General features: G+C 36.1%; 1 protein-coding gene across 1 annotated transcript in view; it reads left to right on the top strand.

Moving 5' to 3' along the window:
• The first annotated feature begins 1,110 nt into the window (after window positions 1-1,110).
• The window catches only part of LOC148955709 (mitogen-activated protein kinase kinase kinase 7-like), a 72,688-nt gene continuing 51,464 nt past the window's right edge, over window positions 1,111-22,334 (top strand). Inside the window, exons 1-2 of the mRNA XM_089103604.1 lie at window positions 1,111-1,180; window positions 17,574-17,817. Of these exons, the coding sequence (XP_088959730.1) occupies window positions 1,130-1,180; window positions 17,574-17,817 (295 nt within the window). The 5' untranslated portion in view covers window positions 1,111-1,129. The remainder of the gene's footprint in view (window positions 1,181-17,573; window positions 17,818-22,334) is intronic.

Here is a 22,334-nt window from a genome sequence, read left to right as displayed (position 1 = left end):
GACAAGGGCTAAACTTGATGAAATTTATATTTTTCAAATCAGCATTAAAATTTGATTCTTTTGATGTATCTATTGGTATCAAAATCCCGTTTTTTAGAGTTTCGGCTACTATTCAGCCGGGTCGCTCCTTACTTACAGTTCGTTGCCACGAACTGTTTGATAGGTTGCAAATTTAAAAATATAAGAAGTCTTTTTCTGAACCCGAGCCATTTTTTTGCGGTGTACCTAAATGTACCATTCTGGGTCTTATTCTTTTTCTAGTTATGATCAGTGTTCCGGCCAACCGTCTAGGGCTAAACGGAAAGCAAGTCGTCCGCGGTTTGGGTGGGAAGATGTCGTAAAGAAAGATTTGAGGGAAATGAGAACTTCCTAGGAGGGTATAATTAGGGAGGTTTTGAATAGATTAGGATGGAGGAAGAGCGTGCATAGCTGTGTTGGCCTCAGGTGGCTTGATGATGCGGTGATTTGTTAGTAGTAGTAGTAGAATACATGCAGAGATAATACTCAAAGTACAAGATACCCTTAGTATTAACACAAAATTGTACACGCTAAAGTAAAAGCTCAGTGTAAACAATTAACTTTCTCTCACAATTATGGATAAAACCAATGGTGAACCAATGGCATTTTTATTGGGGGGTGGGGCAAGAGGGGTCTATATCCGAATAGTCAAGGGGCATGGGATATATAGTAATTTTTCTCCATATTATTGGGGTGAAACTGCCCCCTTCCCCCCTAACTAACTGCCCACTTCCCCCTGGATAAAACCAAATTTGAGAAGTGGCAAACTGGTAAGAGAGATTCAAGAAAACACCCACTTTCCTCGAATGTCTATCAAAGAAAAAATTGCAATATACATGCATAGATAATGCCGAAATGCCTATTTTTCTTTAGTATAAGAAGATCCAGAACAGATTGTCTAGAACCAACTTTCCCCTATTGTCGTTCATCAAGTCCTAAACATCTTATAAACAGAGCAGTCCATACAAGGAGACCGTGAATCCGCTTCCAAAGACAGGCACTTTTTGCTCAAATTTTGGATTTTTATCTTCGAATTCTGAAATTTCTGTCTAACAATTAGCTAGGAAAGAAAAGATTATATAGCAATTTAGCTGAAGGCTATAAATCTCTGATGCCCTTACATGTCGAAGAGATAGACCCCAATGAAATCGAAGCAATAAATGTAAGATACTTAAAGGATCACTTGGTTTTAAAGGTCATATTTATTCTTATCTGTGATAAAAAGATGGAGGAGGGGATCCCAGTTGGCTAGTATATTTGACTCCAAAGGGTAGGCCTAGACTCAGCTTAGGCTATGGTATAAACATTAAACTTAGATGTCTTTATATTTTGATCAACTTCAGTCATCAGTAAATATTGAGCTGTTCATATTTTTGACCTACAAATAAAGTGAACATAAGGCCTACCACTTGATGCCTTTTTTATGCTCTTCCCAAATAGGCCTATAATAGCCTAGGCTAATTGCTTTTGCTGCAAATGAATTTTACCCCACTCCTGTATACACCAATTCAGGGTATATATTTGCACATTAGGGGTATGAGGGTAAAGTTTAAACTTACCTCTCATTTAGCTTACAGGATCCTCAGTGCCTTTGGGGAAACATACCTGTTCTGTCACTCTCTAGATGGCTCTCAGTTGGTTTGTCAAGTCTTGTTTCTCTGATACTTGGCTATTTGAAATTCTGCAATTTAAACCATGAGTAAGGGTCTCCACAGAGTGTATGGCCAGTGGAGCCTCAGCACAACATCAACTTTGGAGGAGTGTGCACAGATGGTAGTGTTAACAGTTTTAAGGGTCAATATATACCAAATCATATTATTGAGTTAGGACTAAAGTGAATACACCATTTGATGCCTTTTTTTATGCTGATTACGAATATAATAAGCATTTATATTTGAAATGAATTTCAGCCCCCCACCCTATATATGCCAATTCAGGGTTATGTTAGGTATAGCCTATATAGGGGGGGGGGGCTGAAAATCATTTCCGATAGAAATGCTTATTATATTTGTAATCAGCATAAAAAAAGGCATTGAATGGCGTATTCACTTTATTTGAAACTCAATAATATGATTTGGTATATATTGACCATTTTAAGTCACTAAAGTCAGATGTTTAAGAGTTGTGTGTGTATGTGTGTTCTTCCCAGAATCAGTCAAGTCCATTTCTGAATGCATTTAGGGTGTCTGCTTTCACAACACTTTCTGGGAGACTGTTCTGGTTGTCTGCAGCTCTTACACTCCAGAAATTGGCTCTTGATTTATTTTGGGCATTGGGCTTGAACACTTACCAAGTGACCTCATGTATTCTGGATTTTTGGGAGTTGAAAGTAATTTTCGAAGCTGAGTTTTTCCAACTTGTTTTTCATTTTGTACATCTCGATTTGGTCTCCTCTTTTTCTTCTGTACTTGAGTGTTGGAAGTTGCAGTTTCTGTAACCTCTCTTTGTAACTCATCTCTTTGAAGGCTAGAAGACGCTTTGTGGCTTGTTTATAACTTTTTCTATCTTGGCTGAGTCTGTTTTATAGTGAGGCCCTGATATGACATTACTGTACTCAATAGTAGGTCTTACTAACCCATTGTATAGCTTTACAAAGGTCTGCTGGTCAAGATGCTTCAATCATCTTGACCATTTTCAATCATTTGCATCAGAGATAAACTTTGCCCTCCCCCTCTAATGTGCAAATAAATACCATGAATTGGTGTATATAGGGGTGGGGGTAAGATCTGGTAAAATTCCACTTTAGCTGCTTTTGGCTATCTTAGAAAGGGGTTATGTTGAGAAAATGAAACTTCCAGGGATGAGTCTACAGGCTAAAGTATGTACCAGGAAGGCATTTTGAAGTACATACCTCTAGTCCTTTTCTGTTTTGGCTACTTTACTACACAGAACATTTTCTTTTGAACTTAATTTGCTTTTGTGTTGTTATTTTCCTTTTGATTCTATTGTCTATAACTTCTAAACAAGCCTATACATTTGTTTTAGAGTTTTTTCAAGTGCTAGAATAGGTTTGAAAATTAATGTTAAGAAGATTAAGTCACTAAGGCTAAGAGCAAGTAAAGATGAAAAGGTGATGTTGGGTAAAGACAAGATCAAGCAAGTGGACAGCTTCACTTACCTTGGTAGTGTTATTAGTAAAGACAGTTGTAGCAGTGAAGATGTTAAAAGTAGAATAGCCAAGGCTCAGTGTGTTTTTTCACAGTTGAAAAAAGTTTGAAAGAATAGGAAGATAATTCTGTGAACCAAGATTAGAATATTAGAAGCTACAGTGATGACAGACTGACAGTGGTCAAATGTAGATCTGAAGCATGGGCATTCTGAAAACTGGAGGAAGATTTTCTAGATGTTTTCCAGAGAAATTGCCTATGGATTGTTTTGGGTAGCTGGCTGACTAACCATATTCTAAACAGTAAGCTGTAAAAAAAGTGTGGTTCAATCCTAAGGCTATAATGAGAGAAAGGTTGATGTGGCTATGGCATGTTCTGCAGATGAAGGATGACAGATTGCCAAAGATTCTCCTTTTTGGCCAACCATCTAGGGCTAAATGGAAAGCAAGTTGTTGGCAGTTGGGATAGGAAGAAATCATAAAGAAAGATTTAAGGGAAATGAGAACTTTCTGGGAGGATGTAATGAAGGAGGCTATGAATGGATTAAGATAGAGGAAGAGCATATGTAGCTGTGTTGGTGGCTTGGTGCTGCAGTGAGTTGTTAGTAGTACTAGTAGTAGTATACATGCAGAGACAAAACTCAAAGTACAAGATACCCTTAGTATCAAAACAAAAATATACATGCTAAAGCAAGAGCTTAGTGTACACAATTAACTTTCCCACACAATTATGGATAAAATCAGGGGTGAATCTCTGGCATTTTTATTGGGGGGGGGGGGCATTGACTATATCCAAATAGTCAAGGACATTAAATATAAAAAAAAAAGGTTTCTTTATTATTGGGGGGAAAAGGCCCCCCCCCAAATGATGCTCCTGGATAAAACCAAGAGTGAAAAGTGGCAAACTGATAAAAGGGGTTCAAGAAAACACCTACTTTCCTCAAATGTCTTTTGAAGAAAAAATTGCAATATACATATGTAAATAATGATGAAATGGTTATTTTTGTTTAGTATAAAAAGATCCAGAACAGATTGTCTAGAAACAACTTCCCCTATTGTTGTTCATCAAGTCCTAAACATATTATAAACAGAGCAGTCCATACAAGTAGACCATGAATCCACTTCTGAAGACAGGCACTTTTTGCTCAAATTTCAGATTTTTATCTTTTAATTCTTAAATTTTTGTCTAACAATTAGGTAGAAAAGAAAAGATTATATAGCAATTTAGCTGAAGGTTATAAATCTCTGATACCCTTACATGTCAAAGAGATAGACCCCAGTGAAATTGAAGCAATAAATGTAAGATACTTATAGGATTGCTTGATTTTAAAAGCCCTATTTACTCTTCTCTGTATATATCTGGTCTCATTGGTAAAAAGATGGAGGAGGAGATCCCAGTTGGCTAGTAGATTCGACTCCAAGAGTAGGCCTAGACTCAGCCTATGGTATAAACATTAAACTTAGATATCTTTTATATTTTGGTCAACTTCAGTCAGCAGTAAATATTGAGCTGTTCATATTATTGACCTACAAATAAAGTGAACATACCACTTGATGCCTTTTTTTATGCTCTTCCCAAATGGGCCTATAATAATTGCCTTTGCTGCAAATGAATTTTACCCCCTCCCCACCCCTATATATACCAACTCATGGTGTATATTTGCACATTAGGGTAAAGTTTAAACTTACCTCTCATTTGCACTAGAAATACACTTTGCCCCATACCTCTAATTTGCAAATATATACCCTGAATTAGTATATATAGGGGTGGGGGTAAAATTCTACTTTAGCTGCTTTTGGCTATCTTGGAAAGGGGTTATGTTAGGAAAATGAAACTTCCAGGGATGTGTCTACAGGCTAAAATATGTCCTGGGAGGGTATTTTGAAGTACATACCTCCACTCCTTCTCCCTCTAGAGGGTCCTGAAATTTGTCTACATGACCTATTGAAAATTTGACAAAACAAAATTTTAACTAATTTTTCGGGTATCAGTTTCTTTTTTACTGATTTTTGTTCTGAGACTATAATTTCTATTATTTGAGTAGAATTTTAAGCCATATCAATGTTTTTTTTTTCAAAATTTAGGGAATGTATTTGCATAGGCCTATCTTGAAAACCTTATAAATTGGGATTGAAGTATTGAAGCTGAAAACAATTTTGTTGTACTTCATTTAAGTGGAAGACCTATTCTGCTAGGTTTCACTTTTATAACACACAAATTTTTAAAGGTCATCAAAGGTCAGGACCCTCTAGAGGGAGAAGGAGTGGAAGTAGGTACTTAAAAAGACCTTCCCAGGGCATACTTTATCCTGTAGATGCATCTCTGAAAGTTTCATTTTCCTAACCTAACCCCTTTCTAACATAGCCAAAAGTAGCTAAAATAGAAATTATACTGTTATTTCATTTGCAGCAAAATGGATTATTATATTTGGGAAGAGCATAAAAAAAGGCATCAAGTAGCATGTTTACTTTGTTTGTAGGTCAATAATAGCCTCAAAATTCACCAAGTCATCAAACATTAAATAAGTCCTGTCTGAATAAATAATCTATGCTCAGATAGCATTTGCCTTAATAGTCTAGGGTAGGCTAGCTTAAGACCCCCACTAGGCTACTTGAACAGTACCTAATCTCAGAAAAATGTCTTGATGAAATTCTAAACATGGACAACTGGCTCTCAATCTTGGACATGACATATATAAATTTGGATGATTAGGCATAGATTGCCTTAAATTTAGGACTAGCCTAGCCTAATTGAGATTGGTTGACTGCAATCTTGGAAAAATTAATTTTTCACTGTTTAAATTTGGACAAAAATTATCTCTACAGCTTAGCCTATTTTAATGCTAGTATTCTGCTTTGCAACATTTGTCATAGATTAATTCTGCCCAATATTGACTCTTGTGAAATTCTAAATTAGCAGCTTTTATTGATCTTGGAAGGTAGTTAAGTTAGGTAATTAAAACTTTTAGGAATGAATTCAGGCCCTAAAATATACCTTTGGAAGGTATTGCCAAGCTATGTTCTCTGTCCTTTTCTTCTTTCTATTGTTTAGATGATTCCATATATGAAAAGTCTATAGCCTGTTTATCTAAACCTTGATTAACATTTTTTACATTAATTTCGAAGTCATTCATTGACCCTAATTTTAGAAAAGACAATTCCTATTATTTCAGTAGAATCTTAGCCATACCATGTTTTCTCCCCAAAATTTAACAAATAGATTTATAAATCTTGAAAACCTTATAAATCAGGATTGAGCAAGGTAATATACAAAATAAAAAGTGTCACAGTGTTGAAAGGCCCAACAGCACACCTTTTTTACAAAGGTTATATACAGTTGATTGAAGGTGTATGAAAGAGGTCTACCCAGTGCATCTCTGGACTTGGTGAGAAACCATATAATGAAAGGCTATCTAACCTAAAACTCCCCTCTTTGACCTTCTGATGCAAGCGCAGTGACATGCTACTCACATTTAAATTTGTCAACCAACCCCAAAATAAGCTCTTTACTCAGTTACCCAACAAATGACAAACACAAGGCCATTCTAAGAATCTTCATAAGCCCCAAGTTGACTATAGAATCAGACAAAACTTCTTTAGCCAGAGAGTCATCAATGATTGGAACTGTTTAAGCAAGGAGACAGTGTCTTCATCATCAGCTGAAGTTTTTAAAAGGAAACTCAACAAAGAATGGGAAGCCAAAAGTTCAAGATACAATTAGAGCTGCCCATCACCTGCATCTCATAAATAGTGATTAATATATATGTATATACAAAAGAGTTGTGCTAGGATGCTGATGCTGCTTGTCATACCCACAGTTCATATAATTATCCAGTAAGCTTATCACAGATCATTACTGGTCTTCGTTCTCGGTGCAAACAAAAAGCACCTCGCACTTCTTTCTGCATTAGCAGGTTAGTCTGTTTCCGATTGTTTCCAACAAAGTGCATTATTCGTAATAGCGGGTTTCCACTTGTTTCCAATTAGATCACAGTCTGACTTGTCTACCCTTGAAAAGATCTGATGCCGCCTATGTTTCTATCTGCAAAAACGTTCTCTGGAGAACTCGCACCTTGGTCCGGGTTTTTATAATGGGTGAGATAGGGAAAGATCATACTGGATAATTATATAAACTGTGGTCATACCCAACCAACTTGCATACTCTTATCAGAAATTGATGTTGTGTGGCAGTGTCTATTCTAAACTATAGAAGATTGGTCACCATTACCAAGTGGGCCTAAATTGGATCTATCCTAGCACACTCTTAGTTGGAAGGTGTGTCACTGGGCTGTAAACACGGTCATAACCCTCTTCTTTTATAATTTGTGTAAAATGTTTTAACTGCCATCTCAACAACAGAGCAGAACAGATTCAACATTGGACCTTATTTTGCTCCAAAGTGCAAATTCAGGTAATAAAACTATAGCTAGAAAAGCTTCTGTAGACTATCTTTACTGAGTCCATTTCAATCATTAATCACTCATTCAGTAAGAAAGTTCTTGTGTATCCTGGTATTCAAAGTCTGTTTCAAGAGCTTTTCTGAATGTCCTCTTGTTTGCTAGGTTGAAATATATGGTTTAATCAGACTATTACTTGGTTAACTGATGCATTTGTGGGTATACATTATGTTGCAACAGCAATGTTGGAATACTAGAGTTGGCATTTAAAAATTTTTCTATTCTTTTTCTGTCTGGTAGGTTATCAAGGCCAGTTATACACAGGGTTGTGCATCTCTGAACTCCCTTGATTGGTGTTGTATAATAGTTTTATTAGGTAGAGGTAAAAAAAGCTCCAAAGTCCTAAATACATCTCACAATTGCTTTTTTGAGCCTTATAAAGATCTTTTGTGATCAGCTTGAAATAGTTCATATAACTAGACTGAGAGTAGAATTAGGCTTCAATACCCTATCCAGCCAGTCCTCAAGGAATTTGATTGTCTGTTAACATAAATTCCTAAGTCCATTTTATCCAAACTTATTTTCAGCAGTAAATTAGAGTCTGACTTGGAGTCAAACATAGTGGATATTGCACATGGGTAATTTTGCTAAAATGGAAGACACTGCACTTCAATATATTAAATTCCAGCATCTAATCTGTAGCCCATGCTTGAATAATGGATAGGTTTGACAATATATTTTAAATTGGTCACCAAGTTAAAACATTGCAAATCACCAACTTAAAGAGTCATAATATCTTCTGTTTCTTTTATCATGCCATTTATATAAATTAGGAATAGAGTAGGGCCCAGTGTTGTACCCTTTGGTGCACCATTGATTACTTTGCATGGACTTGAGAAGCCCTTGTTAGGTGAGAAGCACTTGTCCTGGATTAATGCTATTCAAAATTGAATATGTCTTTGATTTAAACACTTTGTTTCAACTTATAGATCACATGCCAAAGATTGGACAGGATTTTACAAGATTATGCTCAAAATGTGTGTCCAAGTTAGGCTTCCCTATCAACTGTCTGTACATTTAAAATATTTGGCATTGTTTATGGCTAAAAGATTCAAACCAATAATGTTCTTATTAAAAAAAAATTGACAAATTTCAATGGTGAACAATCCAATTTCTAGGTGGTATAGTAGAGATTCTAGTGATTTGATTACTTAAATTGTGATAAGGTGTCTGACTTCTGTGAATCTTACCCTAGCAAAACTCTAGGAGGACTTTTTACTATCTTGGAAAACAGGTGATTTAGTGGAATAAAACTTCATGAGCAAATTCAGAGCCCCAAGTTATGGCTGGAGATAGTGTTTTCAAGCTTCTATCTTTACTCCTTCACCATTTGTAAGGTTTAGGAAATTACATAAAAGACATGTTTTGACCCTGGAAAAAAATCATAATTTTGGTTTCAGTCTAATTTTCCTTAACTCTAGGTTTTGGAAACATAATTCTGATAATTTTCTAGGGTTTTAAACTGTAGTTTTTTTTTCAAATTTAAGCAAGGTATATTATCCCAAATTCTTAAAACCTTTTAAGTGACGATTTAGGTAAAGTTGTGGGGGTCAAAACAACTCACTTGAGCCTTTTGCATGTAGTAGCCTTGATCTATCTTTGAAAGATTTGCTTTGATGTCACACACTTCAGTGCTCTTCATTAGAGGTCAGTGCTCTTTAGAGAAGAAATGGGAGGTAGATACTTCAAGAAACTTTTCTTGGAGCAGAGCTGAGGCTCTTGAAATATGAATGAAAGTTTTATTTACCAAACCAAACTACTTTTCAAGATGGCAAAAAAATCTCAGGGTATGTATATGCATATAGCCTACATAAGGTTTTGACAGTTAAATTTTCTAATCCATTTTATTGATTTACATTTCATGCTGTGAGGCAATTACTTTCAGATGTTTAGACCACATTATCTTGAATATAGATCTGTTTTTGTATATGTGTTTTGATACTGTAACATTGAAAATCAATCATGATTTTGAGGAGCTCAAATGTTGTCTCACTACCAGAGATTATGGTGAAGTCATTTGAATCTACCAAGAAACAGTACATATATTCCTCATACACAAATTAGGGATGGCAATGTTTGTTCCCCAAAACTCATCTGTTGAACAAAAGGAAAAACATTTGCATGTTTGTCAAGATTGATATGAGAATTGAAACAAATGTAATAGAGATAAAACTTGGATTTACAAGTACAGTCCAAAGACAAAGAAATAGAGCATGGAAGAAAATAATGAACAAACAAACAAGAACAGATGAGCCACTGACATAAAAGCAAGGATGTAAAAATAAAAAATTAGAACCACTTGATTTTTCTTTTTTTTCACTTCTGTAGAATTGTGCTATAAGAATAGGTTCTCTAGGGTCAAATAGTTAACTCTACTCACTCCCAACATCTGTTTGAAAGAACTTGCAGAAACAGTCTCAATTTGTGATAAAATTAGTCAGGGGTAATTAACTATGACAATGCACCATCTAATACAGCTATCATTGTCAAAGAGTTTTTAGCCAAAACAGCCCTTGAACCCCTCCCCTCTTCTGTACTTATCATATGTAACCCACTTTCTAAATACTAACTAGGCACTATTTTCAGACTGTAGAGGCCATTAGAAAACCAATGTTTGATGTGATTCCCATGTTTCAGGGTTGGATTTACTTTATTTATTATTGCCTGACTATTGGTAGAAATATAAAGTTGAAACTAACTATAATTATTCTTGATGATAAATTGCATTCATGACTGAGCAGTATCTTCCAAAAACATAATATGGCAATTGGCAATGCTGTGACTGCAAGGTTATGGCTGGTTTCTCATCTCTTTGTTGCACTGGCTACAGTACTAGGCCATGATAATGACATATTAAACTAGGTAATTTGGGTGCCATACTCTTGAAACAACGTGTGGATAACTATTAGATTTTCTCAAAATTTGCAATATTAATATTAAACAATTTTAAAGTAAAAAAGGGGGGCAGAAGAGATACTTCTTTATTTAACATATCAACTATGTATAGGATGAAAGTTCTTCTGTATAATAATAATAACATAATGCAAAAACAGGCTTTCGCCTCTATCTACAGAAATTTAAATAATCAATTGCTTTTTTACTGTAATGATTGTCAATCTTGTTCTTAAATGCATTGACTGAATCTGAGTTTACAGTGTCTGATGGTAGTGCTTTCCACTCAGAGACAATGCAGTTGCTGAATGCCCATCTACCAACATCTCTTCTGAAACGTTCTTTGGTTATCTTAAACTCGTAACATCTCAGCTTATTATAATTGAATGTTATTATCTCTTCTGGAGGGATGTTGTCATAGTATCTGCTGCATATTTTATATACTTCAATAAGATCTCTCAAAAATCGGTATGAGAGACTTGGGAGCAACAATTTTTTCAAATGGTCTTGGTATGATAAGTCTCTAAGTGATGGAACAAAATGTTTCATTACATGTTTCAGTGGAAAATTTTATTGGGGTAAGAAAGGGGATTTTTGTTGAAGAAGAACAAGGGAGATGAGGTAAAAGGTGAAAAAATTGACTAGGAAAAAGGGAATATGTTTGGGGTTACAGAAGGCATTGCTGGCAAAACACAAGGAAATTTCTGTTCTCCTTACCTTGAGGGGGTCAGATTGACTCTCTGAAGAAGAGAGATACAAGGGAAAAGTCATCCATAGTATCACAATGGATGACTTAAATACTGTTTTGTCATGATCAGGAGGAAGGCTAAAAAAAACACTGGCACCTAAGGGCAAAATTTTTGACCATTGAGTACCTAAACATACATTAATTATCTTAGCAAAGATCTCCAGGAGTTGGTCCTGAAATATCCAGTTTTTTATTTTGCTTCTAAGGTTAATGTGAAATCAAAAACTCGGTTTTGATTTCAGTTTCTAGATCATAGGCAGCACAATTGCGCTGCCTAAGTAAAGAACAATGTTGGCACAATGTATTATTTATTTTTTTGTTTTTTTTCCATACCAGGGCACTTCATATCAAAGGAGTTGTCATAGAAACTTCGAAAAGGGCTCATTTGATTGGAAATTCGAGTGGCTAATGCCCTTTTTAATAGTCAAAAGTGATTGGAGGGCAACTAGCCCCCCCCCCCCTCCACGCCCATCATTCCCCCAAACACATCCAATCAAAATTTTGAGATAGCCATTTTGTTCAGCGTAGTTGATTTCCAGATAGAAAATATGTTTTTTAGGAGGACACTCCTTCACCACCCCCAAGGCAAGAGTTTTAAGTTATGCCCTGGGGCATATTAGAACAATGTTGGCACAATGTATTATTTATTGATTTTTTCCTTTAGAGCAGGGCACTTTGTATCAAAGAAGTTGTCATAGAAATTTTGAAAAGTGCTTATTCAACTGAAAATTGTAATTGCCTGTGTCCTTTGTAATAGTCAAAAGTGATTGGAAGGCAACTAAAACCCCTTCCTTGCTCACCTTTTCCAGAAACACATCCAATTAAAATCTTGAGATAGCCATTATGTTCAGCATAGTAGATTTCCATATAGAAATTATGTCTTAAAGGAGGACACTCCCCCAGAGTCTTAAGGGAAAGGGTTGTAACTTATACCCTGGGGGTATATAAGTGTATTATAGAAGGCGATGTCGTAGAAACTTCAACAAGAGCTCATTTGATTGGAAATTGAAAGGGCTAGTGCCCTTTTTAATAGTCGAAAGTGATTGGAGAGCAACTAACCCCCCTCTCCACCTTTTCCCCAAACGCATCCCATCAAAATTTTTAGATAGCCATTTTATTCAATGTAGTTGAAAGTTTTGAAAATTACGTTTTTAAGGATGAAAAACCCTCCCCCCACATCCCTCAGGGCAAGAGTTGTAAGTTATGCCCTGGGGGCATACAAGTCTTGTATAGAAAGCATTGTTGTAGAAACTTCAAAAGGGTTCATTAAATTGAAAATTGAAAGGGCTAGTGCCTTTTTTAATAGTTGAAAGTGATTGGAGAGTGACTAATGCCCCTCTCACGTCCATTATTTTCCAAAAAACATCCTATCAAAATTTTGAGATATCTATTTTGTTCAACGTAGTTGAAAGTTCTGGAAATTAGGTCATTTAGGATAGATAATCCCCTCAGAGCCCTCAGTGCAAGGGTTGTAAGTCATGCCCTGGGGGCATACAAGGTTTATATGGAAAGTTGTTGTAGAAATTTCAAAAAGGGCTCATTTGATTGGAAATTGAAATTGCCCTTTTTAACAGTCAAAAGTGAGTGGAGAGTAATTAACCCCCCTCTCACGCCCACCATTGTCGCAAAAACATTCAATCAAAGTTTAGAGATAGCCATTTTGTTAAACATAGTTGAAAGTTCTGGAAATTATGTATTTAAGGATGACAAAAAACTAAGGTCTTTGAGAATGACAACCCCCCCCCCAGCCCTCAGGGCAAGGGTTGTAAGTTGTGGCCTGGGGGGCATATAAGGTTTTTATTGAAAGTGTTGTTGTAGAAACTTCAATAGGGCTCAGTTGATTGGAAATTGAAAGGGCTAGTGCCATTTTTAATCGTTGAAAGTGATTGGAGAGCGACTAACGCCCTCTCATGCCCACCATTTCCCCAAACACATCCAATCAAAATTTTGAGATAGCCATTTTTTTTTGGTAGTTGAAAGTTCTGGAAATTTGGTCTTAGAGGATGACAACCACCCTAACAGCCCTTAGGGTTAGGGTTATAATTTATGCCCTGGGGGCATATAGGGTGTTTATAGAAAGCGTTGTCATTTCAAAAAGGGCTCATTCTATTGGAAATTGAAATTCCTAGTGCCCTTTTTAATAGTCGAAGGTGATTGGAAGGCTTGGCATTTTTATAGTAAAGATCAGTGTGGGTATAATGTCTTATTTTTTCTTGTTGTTGTGTTCGAAACTAGGGCACTTTGAATCGAAAGAGTTTTCGTGGTAGCTACAAAGTGGGCTTCGTGGATTGAAAATAGAAAGGACTAATGAACTTTTTAATAGTCGAAAGTGATTAGATGGCAACTAGTACCCCTCCCACCCCCACCTTCTCATTCGTCCATTATGTTTAAAAACTAAATGTTGCCTTAAGATTAAATCAAAATGCACTATGTTAATGCTAATTCCCAATAAGGCATCTCAGCAGTCATTCCCAAGAACGACTGAGTGTATTATGTTCAAACTTTTGGGGCTACTTCTGCTCTTAAAATTTAACCAAATCAAAATAGCGTAAGTGTATCCAAGCTATCAAGGAAAGTAAACAGAGTTTTCTCCAAATGGTATCAAGTTTTCCATTTCAGGTCAACTAGAGGAGGTATGAAACCAGATTAAACATTACTATTTGTGCCCAGATTTTTAAAAGGGTGTATTTTGTTAAAAATGGCTGAAAATTTTTCTCCAGCATACAAATACCATGCCAAATTATAAAGTCTTAAAAAAAGAAAATATTTAAAGTATTATTTTCTTTTTCCCTGAAAAGACTTTGTCAATATAAAACGAACAGAAAATAAAAAAAAAAACGTTTTCCCCAAATTAAGTTTTTGAAAGAAAAGTAAAGAACTCCATTAAACAAAAACTGAGCAAAAATAAAATCAAATAATCTACCAAGCATGCACTTTACTGAAAAAATACAAATGAATGTGCATTGTCAGTTTAATTTACATATACTGATATTTAGTAATCAAAATGTTATAATTACTTGATTTATTAAAGTTATAAAAGTAAAAACATTTATATTCTTTCAGTAAAGTGCAAATTTTGTTCTGGCCTTGGGAAGGCATAGGGGTTTTGAGCCCAACTTATTTTAGTTTCTGCTCCTTTTGAGTTTGACTTGGTTATTTATTGCAATTTCTGTTCGTTTTGGGATTCATTTATTTATCGATGTTGATTTGTGGTAGTTTCATGCTTGGTAGATTATTTGATTTTATTTTTGCTCACTTTTCGTTTAATAGAGTTCTTTACTTTTCTTTGAAAAGCTTATTTTGTGGAAAAAGTTTTTTAATTACTTCAAGATATTTTTAATACCCATCCTCTCCACCCTTCCCCCAATAACCTTGCTCTTCACAGGCATTTGAGATCAAAATCCATTCACCTTCATCTCCATAAAAAACGACGTGGTAAAAAGTATTTGTAATAAAATGTAAGAAAATTCCCACATCTGATTGATCAAAGGAACAAAAATCACAGGGAAAATTAACGGGCTTAAAGATCATCCTCAGAAAATTCATCTTCTTGACACTTCGCGTTGTTGCACCAAACTCCTCTACATACTCGACAAGCTATGGTGCATTCCAGGCCATTTTTCTTCTAGGAGGATCTCTCACTGTCGCAACCATCAGCTCGGCAAGAACACTTCATTGTCTTTAGAAGATGAGGAGGAGTAGCGGGGAGATCCGTCATTTTTGCCTCTAAAACTTCGTTGCCTCGAAGATTCCATCCCCTGCTTAGGGGGTCAACCATGTTCCCTAGCCAAATCTGAACCTGGCTATAGACTTGGAACGAATGATACTTCGCTGCCATCATATTCGGAGGCAGCTCTTGTGGGTGTACGAATGAGGTGGCAGTATTGGCTTGCCTCTGGAAAACTTGGTTCCTGGCAGTGTCAAGACTTGGCAGATCCTGGCAGTTCTAGAGTATCAGCAAAGATGTTTCTCCAGCCGCAGCTATCTCATCATGAGATGCAGATTTTTTGGTAAACAGGGTACCGGCGTCTCTGAAACTCGAGCTGGATAACATTAGCTGAAGAGCTTTTCCTTTTCTGATGCCATCAAGGTGCGATGTTGTGTCGCAACCCAGTATGGCGTCACAGAATGGCATCAGCTGGCAAACTTCTGATCCTAGCTTGTCTAAATTTCGCTTCTGGCAAGAAGTAAACTCGATTTGAACTCGTGTCTACATGACAGATGAGGAGGACGAGAACATCCGTATCATCAGCAACCACAATGGTGTCGCTATGGAGTGCAGTTTCCGTAGCCTTCTGCACTATGTCTAGATCAGCATCTCCTTCAGAGTGGTATACATCGCAACCACTGGCTACCAGAGCGTTTCCAAGAAACTTCAGAAAACGCGATTTTTGTTCTCCTTGCAAGAAAGAAACTCCTCTTTCGTCATGCAAAGATTTATGTCTTCAGTAAAAAGCACTTCGCGGCCGACAGATCCAGCTCGACGCAAATGGGTTGCATCTTTGATTGACGGGCCGCCGTCGTATCTGTCGAAGATGACAACTGCATGGGGATACTTTTTTTGACGTAATGAGTGTACGACGACATGATAGCCTTGTATGTAGAAGCGACCTTCCACGGGATCCGATGGAGAAGGGCGCCCCCGTCTAAGACGAAGCTGGTAATTCCCACCGGTCTTCGGGACTGAGCATCAAACCCACATGACTGATAGACTGCTTTTGCTAGCTCGGGCTTGTTGGCCTTTCCCATGAATCCGTTTCTTTCGAAAAGAGCAGGAGGAATGGTACAGAGCTCAAACTTTAAATAATCTTCCTTGAGACTAGACCTCTGGGCAACGATAATGAACCTCTGAAAAAGTAGCGCCGGGTCGATGTGCGCTACCTCAGAAGAGCTCGACTTTTTTGTGGTCATCAGAGGCACTTGGTCTTTCTTTTTAAAGACTTGTTTCTTCAAGGTCTTTTCTGACATCTTGTCTAAGATTTTCTTCCCAGCAGACTCGGCTTCGTCAACATTCACGCCTGGAGATGAAGTTACTCCATTTGCAACGTTTCCCAGTTGTACATTGCCTTTGAATGGGGATGACACTTCGAAGAAATCTACCAACTTCGCAGTATCTTCACAGTCACGGGTTTGTACGTTTGTACGTTGGATGTACAACCAGACAGATTTCACGTAAAGGTTGTGCCCAGATACGGTTAGGTAGGGAAATATTTCTGCTGCAACCTGCAAATGCAGGTCCCATAGGCCCAGTCTCTCGGCACGTATAAACTTGAGAAGCGTTTCAACCATGTCAAGGTACTGCAGCCAGAGCTTTGCTGTTCGGTGATCTCGTAGGTCTTCAATCTTCTGTTTGATAATACTTTCCAGCAGTCCCAGCTATGGTGCTTTGTCAAGGTCTCTGAAGTTTGAAGAGTTTCTCAAGGCCGAAAGTATCCAAAGTTCTGGCATCTTGTCCTTAAAGATGAGCGTAGAGAGCCGAGCTCACGAGAATGTGAGCTCTAATAGCTCTAGAAATCGCTTTCCCAGAGAGTATATGTGGTAAAAAGAACGGACAAAAAGATAAACACAAATAAAGATATCATAGTTATCACTTAGTTTTTTTGCCAAAAATAGCGAAATTTTGCTATTTTTTTATTACTAAAAATTATTTTTTTCATTTTATTTGCGTTTATAAGAAAAACTAACGTCAGACATGGTTTCAGCTCTCAATTCTGATACAGATAGACCTATCAACCACTCATTTCGTGACACTTCATTTTTTCATGAAAAATAAAAATTAATATAACAAAAATAGCGAAAGAAACAAATTTCACAACGGGTTTGAGAGGGGAATTTTGGATATGTTGTTCAGCGCTTTTTTTCTGGTCCGGATGGTGAAGAAAGCGTTACTTTATCAATTTGTTCCTGGTTCGGGCATTTTTTTCTGTATTATTACTGTACTAGAAGGTGAACATTCAAGAGGAAGGTTGAAGGCTGTTTAAGGGTTTAATGCATTGCAGAAGTCATAGTTTGACAGTAACACAGTTTGACAGTAATAGAAAACACAAAACATGGATTACACAAATGTGTTTTGATTCATTTTTTGCCTTTGTTAGTTTGGCCAATATTCTTCAGGATTTAGAAAAAAAGTGTAAAATGAAGTAACTGCTCTATGAACAGCTGGAAAAATCCGTACACCAATATACCCATAAATGCAACATAATAAAGAAGAAGAAAGGTTGGAATTTAGCACACTGTTAACTATCCTTTTTTATTTTAAAGAGCCAAGACTTTAACTGCTATATAACTTAGATTTTCATTTATAAGTTGGCATAGCAAAGGGCTTGTTACATATCTACTTATTTAATTTTAGGGAGTTTTTGAAGTCATAGGTAAAGGGGCGTATGGAACTGTTTATAAAGCTAGATGGAGGCAAAAAATTGTGGCAGTTAAGGTGATTGACAATGAAATTGAGAAAAAGTCATTTGCTGTTGAGGTCCAACAATTAAGCAGACATTCGCACCCAAATATTGTCAGGCTGCATGCTGTCTGCACAACTCCTCCTGCTCCAACATGTCTTGTCATGGAGTTTGCAGAAGCAGGCTCCCTGTACAACTGTAAGTTCTGTTTCACTTTTTTGGCAACTAATGTTATATTCCACTTTATAATCAGTGCAAAGGCTTCTTGTCTTGTAATTCTTCTTTTTCAGTGTATGTTGCAGAAGTATTGCTATTTACAACAATACAAACACCTAATTACCTGTTACCTTTACCTAATTATATTCTCTTTTGTATACATTTATAAAACCTTTATATAATACCACATTGAAAAATTGGGAGGGGAAATCCCCTAAAATTAGTTTAAAAGATTGTTCCTCTGAAAATTAGATGACTTTTAACTAACTGATTGATGTGACTTTTGATAAAAACTGTGTGAAAAAAAAACCTTTGAAAGAGAACCTTTGAGAAAGAAAGTGAAAGAGAACCTTTGAGAAAGAAAGTGAAAGAGAACCTTTGAGAAAGAAAGTGAAAGAGATCGTTTAAAATTTTGGGAAGCATTGTAGAGTGAGCTGTAGTTACTTAAAAGAAAATAAACTTTTATTTGCATCTTGTCATACAAATATCATATTTCTTATCTTGCTTATCTTACAAAGAGTATTGATTGAAAAAAGCAAGTAAAGAGTGAATAAGTAAAATTTAATAAAAAATATTATGATATATGACAAAAGTAGTAAATACAGTAACAAAGTATTTGCTCTGTTTATTAATAAACATGTTAGTTGACTAGTTGCCTTTGTGTTATGGTTTTAATAGTAGTTTATTTATAACCCACATTATACAAAAATATATGACATCTGTGGAGTAATTGAAAGAAAGAGAAAGGAAAAAGAAACGAAAAGGAAAACGAAACTAAACATAAACTGATAAAACACTAACAACAATTATTCCTAAAAACCAAGGCCGTACCCAGGGGGTGGGGGGTAGGGGGTTTGACCCCCTCCCAGGAAATGTTTGTCTGACTCGTAAAAACGTTACAAAAATGGATAGAAACAATTTTTTAGTTAAACGACATAAAAAGGAATATGTAAAACAACAAAAAAAAAGAAATATGAGAAAGAGAAAAAAAAAGAAGAGACATCACAACTATCAGAACGATTTATAAAGAACATCTATAAAACACTGAACAACTTTTAAAACACTTTTAACATACATACATGGATGAAAACTGATGTTGCAATTGTGGTTCAAAATACGTTTTGATTGAGCTATTGCTGGGTCGGCTTTCTTAATTACAGATTAATGCTAAATTTCGGGTCCATGAGGGTAAATGAAGTTGATATTTTGCAAATGTGAAATATACTGAACAGAGTTTACGTTTATCTGTTTGTAAGTAAATCTTCAAAAAGGTGCTGCATATAGAAAATGTGGTAGTGCTGTTGAATTATATAGTTTAGCGAAGATTATTTAGTTGAAAGGTTTTTATTTCGGATAAATGAATCATAAGACGCACCACATTTTTTCAAAGTGGGCAATCGGCAGTAGATGGATTTGCCTTAAGGAGGACTCAATTAAAATATAAAGGAAAACACTTTGTTCAATTGCCTTTCCTAAAGAACGTCCTATTTGGACAGGCGGTGTGGGACCCTAATTAAATAGAAGATATATATATATATATATATATATATATATATATATATATATATATATATATATATATATATATATATATATATATATATATATATATATATATATATATATATATATATATATATATATATATATATATATATATATATATATATATATATATATATATATATATATATATATATATATATATATATATATATATATATATATATATATATATATATATATATATATATATATATATATATATATATATATATATATATATATATATAAAGGTCACGTGAGATAACAGTTTGTCAAGCAGTGGTTGAATCTTTTTGAAGCACTTGATATAGTTACAGCTTTTTTTTGGGTATAATTGTGAATTCATAAATTTCTTTTGTAATAATAGGAAAGGTGAATGATAACAGTTTAAAGATTTTTTCATTTTTGTTTGTAAGAAACAAAATCTGCTTTATGCTGCTCTTAGAATTTTAATATCATAGCCATTTATTGGCTATGGCATTAATTGGCTATTAATTGGCAAAAAATATTTGCAATAATATTTGCATCACAAGGTTCCAACCGAAGGGTTTTCCATTTTGTTTAATAATTGATAAGATATTATATTTATTACATATCAAACGATATTGATCAGAACCCACGACAAAATATTACATATATTGTGAAAATATGTTGGTAAAAGTAGGTATATGCTGTTAATCTGTATAATCCCTAGTTTCGAAGTTAATAATTTTTTAGACCACGCAGGCTTCCTCTTTATAATTAAAGTGAAATGAAAAATCTTTAACTTAAAAATAAAAATTTTCACTTGCTAGTATATTTTCATTTCATTTAATTTTTTTTCCCAGAATTCAGTTAACTGCTTACCTTATCAAATATGCTGTGACTCGCCCCTAGACTGAATCTTCTCTGTGCTTGATTATTTGTACTTATTAAGCTTGTTTATTGTCATATTCATGTTCTGTTTTACTATATTTTATTTTCATTTGTATTCTATTTCATTTTTGTTTTGAAACTCAACTCTGAAAGTAATTTGAGGGTCTGAACTGACTAGGGATGTGGACTGGTTGGCTTGGCTTTTTGACCGTAGATGGCTTTTTGCTGCCATAAGTTCTGATAGTAGTATTGTAATGTTCACAGCTTTGAGCAGGGACGTCACGTATGAGGGAGGGGAGTTGATAAAATAGTGGCGCGGGTACTGGGTCAGTTTTTTTTTATTAGGTAAATAGGCTGATGGTAAATAGGGTTATCATAGCAATGTACGAAGACACGGAATGCTGCGTGAGAACCTCCGAAGGAAATACACGATATTTCAAAGTAATGACAGGTGTGAAACAAGAATGCGTATTGTCTCCATTCTTATTTATTCTCATAGTGGACTACATGTTCAGGCAAATTGATGGATACGGGATCAAAATTGCAGGCAGACTAGTCCAAGATCTCGACTTCGCAGACGATATTGGATTGATGGAGAAAGACAAAAGCAGACTTCAAGACTTTTTATGCAAGTTAGCCGAAAGAGCCGAGCAGTTTGGGTTACGTATCAACGTCCCCAAAACCAAAGCGATGTCAACCACTAACTCACCGATGAATATCCAGTTGGGGACTGAAAGCATAGAGCAAGTCGCAAATTTCCGATGTCTTGGCAGCACCGTCTCGTTTAGTGGCGATTCCGAAAAAGAGCTGCGAACACGAATAGCCCTGGCAAGATGGGCACTTCAATGACTTCGACCAGTCTGGAGATCAGCGAAGTACTCACTCCAACGAAAACTTCGCCTTTTCAGAAGCAACTTCCGATCTTGACGTACGCGATGCAATGTTTAAAACTCACAGCTGAGCAGGAAAAACGACTCACTGCATATGAAAACAACTGTCTTCGACGTATCCTGAACATTAACTCGAAGGATAGGATAACAAACTTTGAAATTCGCCACTGCACAAACCAGCCTGATGTTGCTGATGTAGTCAGGCAACGAAGATGGCGCTACCTTGGCCATGTTATCTGTATGCCAGAATCGAGACTACCGAATATGCTTCTCCAGTGGCAACCAGACGACACGCGGCGACGAGGAAGGTCCAAAAACACGCCGCGCAGGACATATTAGCGGGACAGGAGAGCCCTTCATACATTCTTAATCCCAGAGTGGGAGGACATCTATGCCGCAGCTCAATTGCGCAATGATTGGAGGGTGTTAACGGACGCCCTGTGTGCCTCTGAAGGTACAGGAGGAGCTAAGGTCTAAGATATTTAGTAAAAAAAAAAAATTGAAGTAGTTTTAATAGCAATTTCACCCACATCAGTTGGTAGAAATGACCAGCCAGTCATAAAATTCATTTCCCCCTTCTAAATATCTTGGTTAGTGATGCCTCTGGCTTTGACTGGAAAAATTATTCTCTTCATCAGACATATTTTAGTTCTGTTTGAACTTTGTTTGAAACAAAGCTTTTAAAAAAAAACCCAAGAACCATTTGAACCTCTAAATAAAGTGAGGTTGAGGGAAGAATTTGCACTCATATGTTGTCCTCAGGAGGATTGGTCTTGCAGTGATGTGTCAGTATTATAATATATATTAGTGGCTTTGAGTAAATGTGTTTATTCATTTCTAAGCTACAGTGATGACAGTGGTCAAATATGGCTCTGAAGCATGGACGCTCCGAAAAGCGGATGAAGATTCTCTAGATGTTTTCCAGAGAAATTGCCTAAGGATTGTTCTGGGTACCCGGCTGACTGACTGTATTTCAAACAATAGGCTATGCGAAAAATGTGGTTCAATACCGCTCTCTAGGGCTATAATGAAAGAAAGGTTGAGGTGGCTAGGGCACGTTGTGCGGATGAAGGATGACAGATTGCCGAAGATTTTTTTTTCGGGCAACCGCCTAGGACTAAACGGAAAGCAGGGCGTCCTCGTCTGGGGTGGGAGGACGTCATAAAGATAGATTTAAAGGACATGGGAACTTCGTGGACAGGTGTAAAA

The sequence above is a fragment of the Artemia sp. Qi Xiang Cuo genome, chromosome 2 (genome assembly GCF_049724085.1).
Source record: "Artemia sp. Qi Xiang Cuo chromosome 2, ASM4972408v1, whole genome shotgun sequence".
Taxonomy (NCBI): Eukaryota; Metazoa; Arthropoda; class Branchiopoda; order Anostraca; family Artemiidae; genus Artemia; species Artemia sp. Qi Xiang Cuo.
The sequence above is the reverse complement of the archived record's forward strand: the minus strand, read 5'-3'. Positions and strand labels throughout refer to the sequence as shown.